General features: G+C 39.0%; 2 protein-coding genes across 4 annotated transcripts in view; one reads left to right on the forward strand and one right to left on the reverse strand.

Moving 5' to 3' along the window:
- The window catches only part of LOC107717567 (endophilin-A2-like), a 27,025-nt gene extending 18,194 nt beyond the window's left edge, over positions 1–8,831 (forward strand). The window contains exons 2-10 of one of the 3 annotated variants that reach the window (XM_016524360.1): positions 1,630–1,698; positions 2,790–2,862; positions 3,591–3,734; positions 3,835–3,968; positions 4,482–4,640; positions 5,344–5,447; positions 5,542–5,675; positions 5,966–6,013; positions 8,005–8,831. In XM_016524360.1, coding sequence (XP_016379846.1) covers positions 1,630–1,698; positions 2,790–2,862; positions 3,591–3,734; positions 3,835–3,968; positions 4,482–4,640; positions 5,344–5,447; positions 5,542–5,675; positions 5,966–6,013; positions 8,005–8,198 — 1,059 coding nt within the window. In that variant the 3' untranslated portion in view covers positions 8,199–8,831. The remainder of the gene's footprint in view (positions 1–1,629; positions 1,699–2,789; positions 2,863–3,590; positions 3,735–3,834; positions 3,969–4,481; positions 4,641–5,343; positions 5,448–5,541; positions 5,676–5,965; positions 6,014–8,004) is intronic. The other 2 variants (XM_016524361.1, XM_016524362.1) reach the window with 2 other exon arrangements.
- A 1,372-nt stretch (positions 8,832–10,203) lies between these two features.
- On the reverse strand, positions 10,204–15,969 carry LOC107717566 (MPN domain-containing protein-like). The gene is made up of 13 exons (XM_016524358.1): positions 15,674–15,969; positions 14,921–15,123; positions 14,441–14,662; positions 13,917–14,028; positions 13,696–13,774; positions 13,157–13,253; positions 12,973–13,045; positions 12,786–12,862; positions 12,541–12,709; positions 12,368–12,438; positions 12,193–12,282; positions 11,829–11,921; positions 10,204–10,800 (listed from the first exon to the last, which is right to left on the reverse strand). The coding sequence occupies exons 1-13, from the start codon at positions 15,675–15,677 to the stop codon at positions 10,714–10,716; spliced, it is 1,377 nt and encodes a 458-aa protein (XP_016379844.1). The 5' UTR covers positions 15,678–15,969; the 3' UTR covers positions 10,204–10,713.
- Positions 15,970–15,991: the final 22 nt, after the last annotated feature.

The raw sequence follows: 15,991 nt of genomic DNA on the forward strand, positions 1-15,991 counted from the left end.
CCTTTAAACCTAGCCAAAAAGCCATATGTGTTGACATTTGAAACACAGTAGACTTTAATAATATGCATTTATGGTGTAATTACTACATTTTCGTGTCAATCCATGTTCATATTTACTGCAAACAATGCGCTGTTACTTTAATTCAGGTTGCAGCAATAGACTCGGTCTGGAAACGATCTCTGCACTGCTGTAGACGCACCGCTCGTGGAACGCACTGCCGGACCGCAACCGTCTGCAGTGTGCACGATCTGTTAACATGAGCGCAGAAAAAATACGCACCACATACGCACTGCAAACGGAGTAATGTGAACCTGACATTATGTGTGTGCGCTGCGAGTGGGCATGAGCACATGGTCTCCAGGAGAGCCCGCGAGCGCTGAATGGTTAAACACTGGCAAGAATGAAAAAGTAATGCAATTTATAAACTTTAGTGACGATGTGACACTGCCTCTTTTGTGCAAGTGACAATTCCTGTGTCAACTGTGCAGCATGCAGCTCGCTTATAGACAGACACCATGTGGTGATTTGAAGACATTTGCGTATTTTGAGAGAGAGAGCGCACGGTGATTCACTCGCGCTGTTTGTGAAATTACGTCTCACACAAGGTTTTCAAATTACTTTATAAGTTATTTAATTAAGAAATATGAAGGTGAGTACCTCACTTTCAGCATTATAATTATTTCACCCGCGCCGGACAGAGACTGAGACGGTGCCGCTGCATGTTGTGCCAAACCTTCTCACGGCAGTGTCATCAGCTTGAGATCGGCCTTTTTAGAGACCGCCGATCAATCATCCCAAAGCGATTATCGGCCGATAGTGATCGGTAGCCGATCAATCGGAGCACCCCTACTCCTAAGTGAGCGCAAGAGAAATGAGGTGAGGGGAGGGCTAATTGGATTTACATGTGCACAATGCTAAAATGAGTGCCTTGTGAAAGTTAGCTATTTTCTACCCCGTTTATATGTTGTGTGGAATCCAGAGTTGGAGGGAAAGTGTAAATTGATAAACGTCTGTCTCACAGAATCTGAGGCAAATTTTGGTGTCATGTTTGATCCTGCCTTGGGCCCCTTGTGAGTCAAAACTGCTGCTGTCCTTGCTTTTATGTGTGGTTTAGACTTGAAAAATGAGCTTCTGGCACCACACAGTTTTTCTTTTACATAGCATTATTAGTGTTTTCTCTGCCTGACATTCAGGAAGATGAATGAATTGCATAATCACTGACAGTTCTAAAAGTGAACTGGGTGAATCGTATCATATTTTTAGATGTTACAGAATCAGGCTAGATTTTTTTCAGTCAGACTACTGTATGCAGCGTTTGTATGTGTTTTAATATTTCTTTTTATTAAAATGTCATAACACTTTGTATATATTTATATTTTTGATTACACAGTGATGCAGGTTTCACAAACCTTAACACAAAACTCGTTTCATTTTGATAGAAATATCTCTGTTATTTGTTCATGAATTGGATTAAACTGGTCACAGTCACACTGTGTGTGTTTTGTGTCTTGGTTTGATTTTGTGGTATGATCAGTACAACCTTAGGTAGTTTAGTGTTATTTTGCATATTTTACTGTAATACAGTGATTATACTGGATTAAAGATGGCTTCTTTCTCTGTTTGTGTCAGATGGTGAGTGAGAAGGTTGGTGGTGCTGAGGGAACTAAACTGGACGAGGAGTTCAAGGACCTGGAGAGAGTAAGTGGAATGTATTTTCCCACACTGCAGCCAACAGTCTTTCTAAAAAACATTGATTTAAACACATTAAGTGATTCAAAGACTTGATCTCTGTCCCACACATCCATCAGTAAGATTTTCTACACCACCTGTGTTTTTCTGGAAAGTTTCTTTTGCTTACAAAGTGAAAGTGGTGTGGCTGTAGTGATCCAGCAACCCTCTACATTGCGAGTGAAACACTCGCGTATGCGACTAAATGATGTATAATATTAACCAATGGCTAATAAATTCTTAGATTTTACTCGCCAGTGTGTGAGTTGGAGGCTGAGTATAAGTTTAGCACAGATATATTTTCACTCGCCAAACACTCTGACTGAGCGCTTCAGAGTTTCACTCTCCGTCAAGCGATCTGTGCTATTTATCATTTCATCTCAATGGATGCGCAGCGCACTTGTGTTTGTGTATTTGGCGTAACATAAACTCTGAAGGCGCACGACTCGCTGACGCTTTCTCTCACACGCGCAAAGTGAGAGAGAGAGAGAGAGAGCAAGAGCAAGAGAGTCTTACATAACGTGCAGAACTGATGTGATACATGTAAACGATATTCTTTGTTGTATTTTCCTGTCAAAATAACGGAGTTCCTTTGGAATTCTTCAGCTTTTAAGAAATGCCGGGTTTTCCGGTAGTGGGCGGAACTAATGCGCAAACGACTAAACAAAAAAATTTACTAGCCAATGGTGATTCAGTTGCCAAGGTGTCCGTAGAGGGTTGTCCAGGATAATTATCTGAAATGTTTATTCACTGCAGTGTCTTAGCATGATTTTTTTTTAAATTTAATAATCCTCTCCTCTATACCTGAGTGATGTCATCCGTTCTCCTGAAAGCACTTTGTTTAACACTGAACATTAATGGCTTCACAGATATTGCCTCTTCATTCAGTTCTTCTGTAATTCGATATTTTAGCAAATGGTTTCTTAGAATACTAGCACATAAAGAGGAATAAAAAAAGCAGTGTTCTGATAGATCTAATGTGACTAACTGATAGGTTAGTGTGTCTGTCCTGGTTGTGTGCGTGTTCTCAGTGTGGTGACTTCCCCTCTGTGTTTCTATAGAAAGTAGATGTGACAAATAAAGCTGTAATAGAAGTCATCTCTAAAACATCAGAGTACCTGCAGCCCAATCCAGGTAAGACCAAAAATGCTCTTGAAGCTTTTATGTTATCTTTGTGCCTATTTAAGGTTTGTATACATTATAGTCCTTAAGCCCAAAGTGTACTTTGTTTTTTTACGGATATGCATATGGTGTGTGACACAAATGTTTATCATCAGCATAGTGCTACATCCGCCATGTTTCTCATTCGTCATGTGACCTATGGCGTCAGTTGAGTCACTTCACTTTTATTCACAAATCCTCTCCTGTGGCCTCATGAGATGATAAAAATGCCCATTAGATCTGCACTTCACAATCTCATCAGTAGTCTTAAATTAAGTCAACTTGGAACTTTTCACCTACTGTTTTATGAATACTAAGAATTCGGACATATTATTATTCAGTTCACATACTGTTTTTCAGTTACCATATAGTATGAAAGTAGGCATATTCAGAAGCAAGTTTAAACAAGTTTATTCCCAACTAGTTAAAACAAGTGCAGAGACATTTTATCAATGCTAACATCTGGAGAGATATGGCGCAGGCACTGAGCAAGGATGAAACTTTATAGCATGCATGTGTTGAGCGCCTGTGTTCACACACGCTATTAAATGCTTTGAAAGGCTGTGTGTTCAGCTGTATACATGAGCCTAAGCTTCTGCATCTAAATAGATGTATACTTTTTCTGGCAGAACAGATGCATACAATAAACATTATTGATCATTACTGTAAAACATTTTTTTCCTTCCGTTCCTTTCACACAGCATCTCGTGCAAAGCTCTCTATGTTGAACACCATGTCTAAGATTAGAGGGCAGGTGAAGAGTCCAGGTTATCCACAGGCAGAGGGGCTGCTGGGAGAATGCATGGCAAAGTATGGCAGAGAACTCGGAGAGGACACAAACTTTGGTGGGTTTACAAAATGAGTGCAGCTTTTGAAACCTCCGAGATTTTGTTTGTGATTCTCTTGCTAACCATATGTACAAAACAACCGCATGTGTGTCTGTAGGTGGTGCTCTAGTTGATGTTGGTGAAAGTATTAAGAGGCTAGCAGAGGTGAAGGATTCATTGGACATTGATGTCAAACAGAATTTCATCGACCCTTTACAAGGCCTGGCTGACAAGGACCTAAGAGAAATACAGGTTTGCTTACATTCTCTGTCTCACACACATATATAATTTAAAAATACCTGTATAATTTTTTATATGATGCCCACATTCAAAGAAAAAATGTGCAAAAATTGTGCCGTTAGGGGTACAAAAGCTTGTCATTGGGGCAGTACCTTTAGAGTAAGGTTCATAGTAGTACCTTAAGGGTACATATTACTGCTATAAGGCAATAATATGCACCTTTCAGCTGTAGATAAGGTACAAAGATGTCCCTTCAAGGGTACTGCCCCAGTGACAAGCTGTTGTACCCTAAAGATGCAATTTATGCACATTTTGTTCTTGAAGGTGCAGATAAACAAGAATTAAATATCTGCAGTTTGTTTTGATTTAATGATGAGCTGAAAAGTAATAACCTCTGTACCATAAAGTATTCCTTTTCCTTCTGGAGGAACACATTTTATATTTAGAGTTCATTTCCTTAACTATGTTTCATGTGGTCAATTCCACACCAGTAGTATTGAAATGGAGAGTTTCCCTCTTTCTCAGCATCATTTGAAAAAGCTCGAAGGACGCAGGCTGGATTATGACTATAAGAAGAAACGTCAGGGGAAAATTCCAGATGAAGAGGTCAGGCAGGCTCTGGAGAAGTTCCATGAATCTAAGGAAGTGGCTGAGATCAGCATGTACAACCTTCTGGAAACTGATGTAAGGATTTACCATCTGACAGCTTGTTGCTTCATTTGGTGTTTTTTTTGTGTGTTTTCTGGGGGGTTGTGCTAATCCTATTAGCAGCACTGAATAAGTCAGTGTTTGTCTGGAACACCTTGCCTTACTGATTTTTGTACCAACTGTCTCTATCTTAAGAACTTTTGGCAAAGGCTGTCATTTTAGAATTAGCAGTATTGAAGATGAAACTTTTTCTGTCCTTTTTTGACTCCAGCCCATCCGTGGGGTCAAGACAGGTAATCCAATAAAGCTGTAGTGCAGCCAAAAGGATAAAAATCCTCTTGCTTCATGGCTGTAGCTTTTATCTGATATTTTATGGAGATGTCAGAGTGCCATCTATTGGTTGAAAATGACCATAACTTGATGAGGGAATAAACATCGGCTGGTGGAGTCTATGGAAAAAGACTATTTTAAAGCCATCAAGTGCTAGATGTAAAGTAATACACTGAAGACAGTATGGTACAGTTTTAAACCACAGTAAACCTTTAGTGTGAACAGCTAGCAGAGCTCCCAGTCTAAATATAGCAGTCTAGTGAGACTAGTGTGAACTCAAGGCCTCAGAAATTACTCATTAACTAGGCTATTTGCTTATGAATGTTGTTGTGATTTCCCTGTGTTACCATAAGCGTAGATGTGCATGAGTGCATATTTATATATTTAATGTTTGTGTGTTCTTGTGCAGATCGAGCAGGTGAGCCAGCTGTCATCACTAGTTGAGTCTCAACTGCAGTACCACAAACAGGCTGTTCAGATCCTGGATGAGCTTTCTGACAAACTCAGAGACAGGTGTGTATGTGGGCACGTGAAATTTGCAAAGCATGTGTGTTTGTTCTTTGTTCTGTCGAAAGAAGCAATATATGACTCTTATTTAACCAACCAGGATGAAAGAAGCTCAGTCACGTCCTCGTAAAGAGTATGTGCCCAAGCCCAAGCCTGTAATTGACTTTGGAGACACCAACGAACAGTCAAACGGTGGCTTCACCCCGGCATCTGTTCCACCCATGCGCAATGCAGGTAAGACCAGATCATTTACCTGCTTAACACAGTCATAAAATGCCTATTTTACCAATTTAGCTGTTCCTGGATGAGGATATATGATCTTCGTTACATTTGAGGAAATGCCTTGGACTTGAGGCTGGTGAGAGAAAGGCACATTGTGCTTTGTGCCGTTGCGGCCCGGTGGCAGGGTGTGATGAGACCGCCTGTGCGTGTGGCGGGATAGGCAAGACAAATGGACAGCTGTCAGCTGCTCTCATCGTCAGCCAGTGACCCTGTTCTGTGTTCTCTTCTCATTACGTCATCAGAGCCATACCGCCAGTTTGGCAGAATATCCACGTGGAAACCCAGATTGCGTGAGTCAGAGAGTGTGTGGCTCTGTATGTGTTTGCATGGGAAAGTTTGTGTGTTTGTGTGTTGGGGGTGTAGGAAAAGTTTGGGAAGGTGCAAGAATAAAAGTAGGAATGTGCAAAACTGTACATTGTTCAGTATATAATCATTATATTTTACCAGATATTGGATATTTAATTGTGCATTTTAATGTCCAATATTTGTAGACATTTAATTGCTCTAAAAAATGCATTTAATGCTCATTTAAAGATAATTTAATGACACTGTTGAATGTAATCATTAGCTAATCTCAAAATGAATATCCATTTTACTTAACTTAATACATACATAATTTAATGTACATTAAAATGTTGTATACGAGTAACTTTTGAAATTTCTAATTTAATATCTAGTTTTTTTTTTTTTTTTTTTTTTGTAGACAGGACATTATAGAATTTAATAGGCCATTTATCAGTTATCAGGCATAAAATAATTATGGGCTTATCAAATCAACTTGAATTTTAATGTCGTTACATGTCTGGCATTTTTATATGGAGGAGAACCAAATAAGAATGTGTGGGGGAAGTTACGCAACAGCACAACAGCTACAAAAATGTGCACATCATAGCAGCCAAAACAAAGGGGCAAGCAAATATACCATAATTGTTGGTTGAATTTGTTTTCTGTAACTCCACTATTGGTGGTGGGGATGATAATTTTGATGTAATGCCTCTTAATTTCACTTCCATTGATTATTTACATCTACTGTAGATGAGTTTCTATAGCTGTGAAATGTGATTTATAAAGTTCATGAAAGGTTCAGCTCTTCATTAAATGGTAGTTTATTGCACTGACGAACAGCAAACTACAGGTTACATAGTGTCTTGTTGCAGGGTATGTGTGCTGGATGCGTATGTAAGAGAGGGCGACTATGAGTATCTCTCTCTGTGTGTGTGTGTGTGTGTGTGTGTGTGTGTGTAAATGTGCGCATGTGTGTTGGCCTCAAGCACAGATTGCTGCTCCACCTAACAGAGTGATCCCCTGCTACAGACTGAAACTGGAGGTCTTCTGTCACATGACTACAGACCCAGGCTTTGGCACCCGACCCCTCACTAAAACAGAGCACCTCGTCCTAACCCAGACGGTTGTAGTGAGATTAAAACTGTGTTAAACACTAACACATATTTCACTCCATGACTGGTTTGACAGACTGGTCTGGGAAAGATTAACATTTTGATTTACTGCTATGAAACATTGTTATTTTTATCGTCATTTATATACTATTTTAATATTTTTTTAATTAGCTTTTATTTTTGTATTTTCAGTTTTCATTTTCATTTTAGTTCAGTGATTTTACTGTGTTTTTGTCTATTATGTATCAATAATTGTCTATCTATAATTTCTATATGGCTTTATTTTAATTTCCGTTTTAGTTTTAGTAATTTTAGTATTTCAACTTAAACATATCTATTTCAGTCGGTTGCCTTGTCGATGTTTCTCATTTTCATTTAAGTTTTCATCTGATATTTATATTTTATTTCAAATTTATTTCAATTACCGAAAACAATTTTAATAATTTTAGTTAACAATAACAATACTGCTATTACGCATTAAAGTGTTTAAAAAGCATTCCATTGGTACTTTAGTGCATTTCATTTAAAATTAAAAGAAAATTGTTTTCAAATATGATAAATATTTTTTTTTTTTAATTATTTAATTCTTTTTTTCCCCAAAAATGTAAAATTTTTATTTTCTACAATTAATTTTGGGTGTGTATACATATATATGACATTTTAAAGTTAATAATTCCTTTAGGACTCTAATCCTTGTCTTATTTGTTTCCCATGAATGTCAGATATTTGACCCATGAGGATGTAATAGTTAAATTATTGTTATAAGGCCAACAATATATTTCATTTTTAGCTTTTACTTCCTCCACTGTATACTAACATCCCTTATTCCCAAAATCCCACCTTAATATCCCATTCTCATTCAATCTCTCCATCTCTCCTTTTAGCAGCGGAGCAGCCGTGCTGTAAAGCTCTCTATGACTTCGATCCGGAGAATGAAGGCGAATTGGGCTTCCACGAGGGTGACATCATCACTCTGACCAATCAGATCGATGAAAACTGGTATGAAGGCATGCTGCGTGGCCAATCTGGATTCTTCCCTCTCAACTACGTGGAGGTGATCGTTCCTCTGCCACACTAAGAGGTCTTCGTTGAGGAAAAGAGGGGAGAGAGAGAAAGAGCAATAAAAAAAGTGAAAAGGAGAAAGCTGGAGGGAAGTGAGGTAGGGAGAAAGGAGCCAGTTGAAGTCATCTTGGTCTTCATCCTCACCACATTGTTGCCGTTGATCCAAATATACCTGTACTCTGGCACTTTTACACATTGATTTATTTTTTGAAGGAGGGAACTTTGGGAAATGATGACCTTTCACATTCCAGGACTGACTGACTGACCGGTTGACTGACGTATGGACGTTATTATAACCTGGTCCTTAAGTTAACATTTCAGACACACTAACTCACTTCATTGTCCATGTCTTTTAATAATGTCTCATACTGTTTGTGCTGCATTAACTGAAAAGAAATGACTACACACTATGATATCCCTGTGGTGAAATTATCATGTTTTTAAAGAGTAGACAGGCTTTTCTTAATCAGTACGAATTCTCAATTGTTGGATTGTGAGAAGTTGCATTTTACTCGACTGGTCCCCTTGCTGCCCCTGCTGGTCAGGCTGGTCATTGACCTTCCTCAGATTAAGGAGAAACTGCCTTGTATCTGTGACGAACACGTGAGCACTGTGGGGCTGTGCGTGCAATGTCCAAATGTGCAGCAATCCTGAGCCACAGACCTGTAGAAAGGAAATAGTCCTTTTGTACGCTCCATAATTGTAACCTTTTTCTATAGCTATTTGTCATCTAATATTTTTTCATGTATATTTTTACAAGATATTAGAAATTAGACGCTGAATTACACCTTGGATTATGTCGTAAAGGTGAGCTAAAACACCTAAGGGATGTGTTTAGTCAGGTAGAGAGGGTTTTACTGCACTACAACCGTTTTGAAACACTTTGTGCCCCCCTTACAACTTCTAACTCACTAAGGGCGGCAGACAAACCATTTACACACTGTTTTCTGAAGGAAACACAGCCAAATAGTTCTTCTTCCGGCAGCCTGAATAATAGTCTTCCTCTCTCTTTCTCCTCTTAATGTCAGTTTACGGTAGTCTCTACATCTGATGCTGCTGGCAGTGTCCCGTTATTTCAGATGTGTATATGTGGGCGTGGTTAGGGTGGATGTTGGCTCATAAGCCCCATATTAAAGTCTAATTAACACAGAATGTTTTGATATTTAAAAAAATATCTTCCCATCTTCAGGGATGGTGCTACATCTCTTGCTCTCTCCCATCACTTGCAATGTATTTTTAGAGCTTTAAAAGTGATTGAAGATCTAGTTTCTTCATTACTCAGTGTTCCCTAGTTTTTAGGATGTTTTTTCAAAAACTGTTCTGTCACACTCCATAAAAGCATGGACCTACACACCCTCCACCCCGACTCCCAAGTCCTGTCTGCATAGAGCACCTATGTGTCCTTTTCCTCTCAGCATCTGTTTACATGTTTTGTCCACGGTTTGTTTTGCTCACCGTAACCGTAGACCGTAGTAGATGTGCTAAAGCAGACAGGCTACGATCACCGTTTCAATGTGAAAAGAAGCGTTTTAGTGCCTTTTCGATGGCAAGAATGGATCTAGAACACCAAACAAAATATTAATTATGATTTTCGAGCTAATATGTAGTTTCTGTCTGGCCTTTTTCTTTATTTACGAAGGGCTTGTTGGTATTTGACATGAGCTGTGACCAGATGTACAAGCATGTGTACAGATGTGCCTTTGCAACACTACAAGTTTAAGAAAACAACAAATGAGTTATTTCTGTCTAATCGAATGTGGCTACCAGAATGATTTACATGAAAATAAATCATTCTGGTACTGCTCTTTTTAGTATATTTTTTATATATGCATACAAAACCATTCAACCTTTTTTATTAATGTTTTTTGCATGTTAGCTTAATAGCAGGCTGATGTATGTTGTAGTTTTAAAGTCTCCTCTTTCAGATTTAACTGCATTATATTGTTATTCTTAAATATCTTATTGTGTCATCTCGTCTTTAAGTAAATAAATTCAAGAAAGTACTCCATTTGTTTCACTTGTGTGAGTATGAACTGTTTCTTTAATTGTATGGTAAGAAAAACATTGTTATGAGGTTAGAAGCCAGAAGCAAACGGAATCGGCACATTTAATTTGTTCCAGTGTATATTTTAAGGTATTCAGCAGGTAAAAGGCATTGTTCCCATATTGCGTAGTCAACATGGCACAAATCTAACCACACAAACAGATAAAATACTAGCCAAAAGAGAGAGAGAGAGAGAGAACTCAATTACCCAGCTTCTTCTCTTTCCTAACTACCCACCAAACGTTTCTACCACAGAGGAAGACAAGTTTCACAGCACAGATATGGCAGAATCGTATAAACCACAGCCAGTGATGCAGACCTAACAGTCCTAAAGGCAACAGTTTGAACGGAAGCATATATGATATATCCTCCATGAAGGCATTTCATATACAGTATAACAGTGCACAGACGGTAATGCACAGGGCGGGAGGTCCCAAGTCAACAGTTCTACAGCATAACACAAATGCACAGATGTAAACTGCTCCGGTCACGGAGTGCTGCGCAGCTGGTTGTACACGTGCTCCAGGATCTGTGCGTACGCCTGGTCTTTGGGTGCGTGGCCACTCAGAGAAGCCTGAGGATGACAGAAAATTAGAATTTCTTTAAATACTGCTAGTCAGACATATAGTCATGCTTTGCTGCAAGATGATCGTTAAAGATACCAACTCTGCATAATGGGTAGAGACAACTTTTAAGACATTTGCAGGTTGATTCTTCTGAAAAGTATACACTTAAGTATGGTAGCCCGTTTCCACCTCAAAATAAAAAAATAAAGGTCATTTTGACTTTCTTTTTCTTGCAATTCTGAGTTTACATCTTGCAATTCAGTTTTTTTTCTGCCATGTAATAAAAAAATGTAATTGTTACACTAGCTCAAAATTCAACCTTTTTTTTTTTTTTTGCAATTGCGGGTTTATATCTTTCAATTCTGAGTTTATATCTCACTATTCTGCATTTATATCTCGCAATTCTGACTTTTTATTTTTTAGAACTGAAAGAAAAAAAAAGTCTGAATTGTGAGATGAAATTGCAATTACCTTTTTATTTTATTTATCCTGCAGCAGAAAGAAGCTTCCATAATTAAGTCTGTGCATATGCACTTTAAAGGTTTGATTTCAGTCAGACTAAGGCAATCATTTCTTTCTAAAATGTCAAGTAAAAGCTTTAGTTCAGGGGTGGCGAACGTCGGTTCTGGAGAGCCGCAGCCCTGCAGAGTTTTGCTTCAACTCTAATCAAACACACCTGAACAAGCTAATCAAGGTCTGAACGGTTACTAGGAAGCTACAGGCAGGTGGGTTTTAATTAGGGTTAGAGCTGAACTCTGCAGGGCTGCGGCTCTCCAGGACCGGAGTTCGCCACCCCTGCTTTAGTTCTTCTGAAATGACATCAGATCGATTTTTGAAATTTATGCTATCAAAACATCGTATACCAACCAGTCTGACATAGCAATACTGGCTCTAATGTGACTTTGGACTGTCCCCTTTGTTGACACTAGTGGCATTGGAATTACACACTTTACCTTAATGTTAATTGTAAATCATGAAAATTTATATTGTGTTTTGTTTGTTTGTGTATGTATGAAGGAGAGAAATTATAGCAGACCTTGATTTTGTCGAGTACTGAGGAATTAGGACTCCACATCTGACTGAACTGCACAAGGTCAGGAGCAGACCGATAAAACTCCACCAACAGCATCTATACACAGAGATATAAAAATAAAACGCATATCGGTCTAAGCTTCTCATAAGACTTCATACTGATTAATTCTACAGGATGTAATTTAGACGCTTTAATCTAATCTAGACTGAGGTGTTATCTATAGCTGCAGGAAACTGAAGAGACAACCAGTGATTTGCTTCAAAAGCTACTATTTCTGAAGCATGCTGAACTATAGAAGAGATTAAAATCCCTGCTTTCCCAAGATGGACATTGTTGCATAAATTTAGGATGTTAGTTATTATCGTACCATCTCATTGAGTACGTCTGTAGTGAGGAAGTTGTCTTGCACGTATGTGACCTCTACCGCCACTGGGATGCCGTAATCATTGGGTCGTTGCTAAGCGGAAGAAGAAAATAAGAGCAAGCTAATATTTTGGCATCAACAGCAAAAAAAATATCAGTAAATGTTTAAGAACAGTTACCTCAGGAGGGGGAACTACCCAGAATGGCGTGATGGTGGAGGCCACACCTTGGTTGCCATGGTAATAGGGTCCTATAATTGGTGGACAAGGAAAAGAAAAGACATAACAGATCTTTTTTTTAAAACAATACAGGCTGTGTTGCGTAATAATCATCTGGGAAATCCATCACGCACCACAGATAATCCCCAGACAGGGCTGGAAGCCATTACTGCTGCCTTGTAGGCGGAGCTGGTGATCCATCTGTGAATCTATATCCTGCAGAGACGGAAGGGCGGGGCCTCGTGGGTGACTGTGATACCATCCCACCAATGACAGCCCCCGCATGAAGAGATTTTGGCAAATCTGCAACACATTTTTAATAAGGTAAACTGCTCAGACCATGTTACTTCACTAACAAAATGTTTTTTTGCAGACTAACCTCTTCTTCGACTGCTGGAGCCGCGTCTTTATCTGCCAGCCGCGTACGGCAAGGGAACGCCCTCAAGACTGTAAGCACTGAGGAACATGAAATATACATAAAATAGTATATTTATACGAATAGTTGAAAATGAATAGTTTATAACCTCCAAAGTTTGTACAGCAGTTAAAAAAATGATCACCCTTACACTGGGTGTTAGTGTCCCATCGGCCCCCTAAATACCCCACCACCTCACTTGTGGTCAGGTGACAGTGAAAATCCTATGAATAGAGGAGAGTAAAAAGGTTTATACTGTCTTCAACTGTTGACACTATCATTAGTATTGACTTTACTCTTTATTGTAAAATCATAAATCCATGAGCACTTCATACCATTAGCAGCAGAACATTGCTGGACACTGCTACATTAAAAGGCTGGAAGCGGTTGATCGCAGAAAAGGCAGACAGTTCTACGAGAGTGTGAGGATCCCTGTCAAGACAAACACAGGAATACTCAGGTACACTTTCTTTTGGAAGAAAGTGTATTTATTTGATAAAAAAAAAACTTTCATATTGTGAAATATTAATTCAATTTAAAATAACTTTTCTGTTTCATTTATATTTAAAATGCAATTTATTTATGTGGTGGCACAGCTGCATTTTTAACATGCTATTACTCCATTCTTCAATGTCACATGATCCTCCAGAAATCATTCTAATATGCTGATTTGGTGCTCAAAAACCATTTTGTGTTGTTATCAATGTTAAAAACAAGGCTTTCTGTTTCCATCAGTGTTTTTCTGCCTCAACTTAGAACCGAACAATTAAGCTTAAGGGCCTCGGGCGGGTAAAAGAAGGTGCAATAAATGTAGTTTAAAACGATAAAACTGTCGTATAAAAAAGAAACATTATATTTGTAATGTAATAATTACCTTGCAGCATCTCTAGTGCCAAGAGTGCAATACCTGACTGGAATTCTTTCTCTGTCTCTCCTCTGCACCAGGCTAATGTCTGGAGAAAAAAACAACAAAGAGGAAATAACATATATAAACAGGCCAAGTCATGCCCTCTCAGGTGTCCTGTTTTGATATGAAGAGTCTAGGTGATTGTGAAGAGTGGAGATGTTTCCATGTTTATGTAGATGATGACATACCGTGCAGCTCAGGTTTGGACTTTTTATTCTTGTCCTCTACTAGCATGGTAGTTTTCCCTTCCTCTTCATCATCATCTCCCATCTCATCATCCTCTCCTTCACTTATCAGACTCTGAGGTAAACAAATCAAATCAAACACAAACTGCTGGCTGCACTGTGATTGTTTATATTTATTGTAACTGATTTATAACCTTTTAAGTTCTTGGTTACTATTATTTACATTTTGCAACATCTTTCTTTTCTTTTGACTAAAGGTCTTTGCACGCCGAGTACGAAATTCTCGTCCGATATTTTTGCAAGTTAAAAAATACGACTTCACGTTGTGTAAATTACGTTTACACACTGCCTCCGAAACTTTTGTCCGTCATAAAAAAAATTGGGATCAGGTTAGATTTTCTGCGTTTTCGCATCCGTAGCAAGCATTTTGATAGGAAATGATGACGAATACAAAAAAAAAAAACGCATATGAAAAATTTCGGTCTCAGTGTGCAAGAACCTTAAGTAATTTTTCCTCCATTGCTCACCATGTCGGCACTGGGCTGGTATTTGTGTAGCCAGGTGGTTTTGTACTGGACCAGTTTCTGTCCCCGGTAGCGCACCGAGGCCCAGCCACAGCCAGACTTCTTGGCCGGGTTCACCAGACGCTTGCAGTGTGTTGCCCAAGCGCTTGGAGAGTTAAAGATCTGCCCAGTCTCCACCCAACGAATCTTCCCATCATTCAAAAGATCTCCAACAAACGTTTTACCCTGTGGAGAGACAGACAAAGTCAATGTAATGTAATGTTAATGTAATGTTTTATGTAAATCTGTTTATTTCAAAACATCTTTATTTTTATTCATTAAATTTTTGTTTCTACTTTTCTACACTATTTTTTCTGTAAAAACATTTATACAGACCCCCCTCCACTCTCTTGGCCCATTTTTTACTAGCTTTGGGTGAACAGATTTTCATTAATTGGTGAACTAAGTGGTAATAGCCCTAATGATGTAATTTCTGGACAGTACCAGGTAGTGTATGGACAGAATGCCGTCTCCAGGCTCCACAAGCCCGTCCTTTAAGAGGACTCTCAGTGTGATGCCTCTCCTGGTCAGGAGGGAGCCCCTCCCAGAGGAGGCCCTAAGGTCTGCATCTTCAGCCCCGCTCAACTCCTCATCCTCTTCATCCGCTCCTTCCTCGACCACCTGAGGAGATGAGGGTGGCTCAGAGCCTGAAGACAATGAACAGACAGAAATACTGAATTAATTCAGGCAAGAATACATCATGCATATTTATTATGCAATTTTAATATTGAGGTGAAGTCATATCTAAATTCTTGTAAAGAGAATAGACATCTATTCTTTTATTCAAGGAATTAAAAGAAAAATTCACATTGGTTGAATGGAAAATTGAATTTAGTTACATTTGACAGTTTTCGGTCCTTAGATCAAGTTTTCAAATGCAATCTCACAAACTTGTACATCGTAAAATTATAATGTCCTTTAAACAAAGTCTTTACTCGGGACTCTAGACTCGTATGTGGGGAAATATGTATTTTATTGTGGGACAAAAAAGGTAAACACAGCGAAGCGCACATCAGGGAATCAGCTGCCATCTCCATCTCCATCTGATAAGCTTTTTTCGGAAATTGAAACAAAACGGTTCTGATAATGTGTCGAGAAACGGTTCGTCCTTAGTGTGTTTTGTTCTCGCAACCCCGCGGCCTAGTAATTATTAATTTCAACCGCTTATTAAAAAATCACTAATTTCTTTATTCTCACCCATTTCGCGATAATCGTTGGAAACGCTTTGCCCTGAGACTGCTCCACAGACTGATGCGATGTCTTTCTTTCCGCCACTTCAGTTCAGTTCAGCGTTGTTAATGTAACACTTCTGTGCGGACACTCGCCACCAGGCTGTTATTCAAAAACATAAAATGAAGGCGTGTGTGCGTCTGCAGTCTAGTTTCCTTGTGTAGTGTTTCTTTAATGTCAATTCCCCTCCCCTTTCTCCCTCCTACCCGTCCTTGTCATTTACTTCCCTTTATAAATTAGCGGTGTTTGTGGTGGTAGTCTCTCCAGCTCGGGGGGAGGGGGGGG

The sequence above is a fragment of the Sinocyclocheilus rhinocerous genome, unplaced genomic scaffold (assembly GCF_001515625.1).
Source record: "Sinocyclocheilus rhinocerous isolate Xijiao unplaced genomic scaffold, SAMN03320098_v1.1 scaffold813, whole genome shotgun sequence".
Classification (NCBI taxonomy): domain Eukaryota; kingdom Metazoa; phylum Chordata; class Actinopteri; order Cypriniformes; family Cyprinidae; genus Sinocyclocheilus; species Sinocyclocheilus rhinocerous.

Coding starts and splice junctions, on each gene's coding strand:
- LOC107717566 (XM_016524358.1), bottom strand. Junction 12,863..12,972: donor ATGGGACACTAACACCCAGT/GTAAGGGTGATC, acceptor CATGTTCCTCAG/TGCTTACAGTCTTGAGGGCG. Junction 11,922..12,192: donor CAGACGTACTCAATGAGATG/GTACGATAATAA, acceptor CTCTGTGTATAG/ATGCTGTTGGTGGAGTTTTA.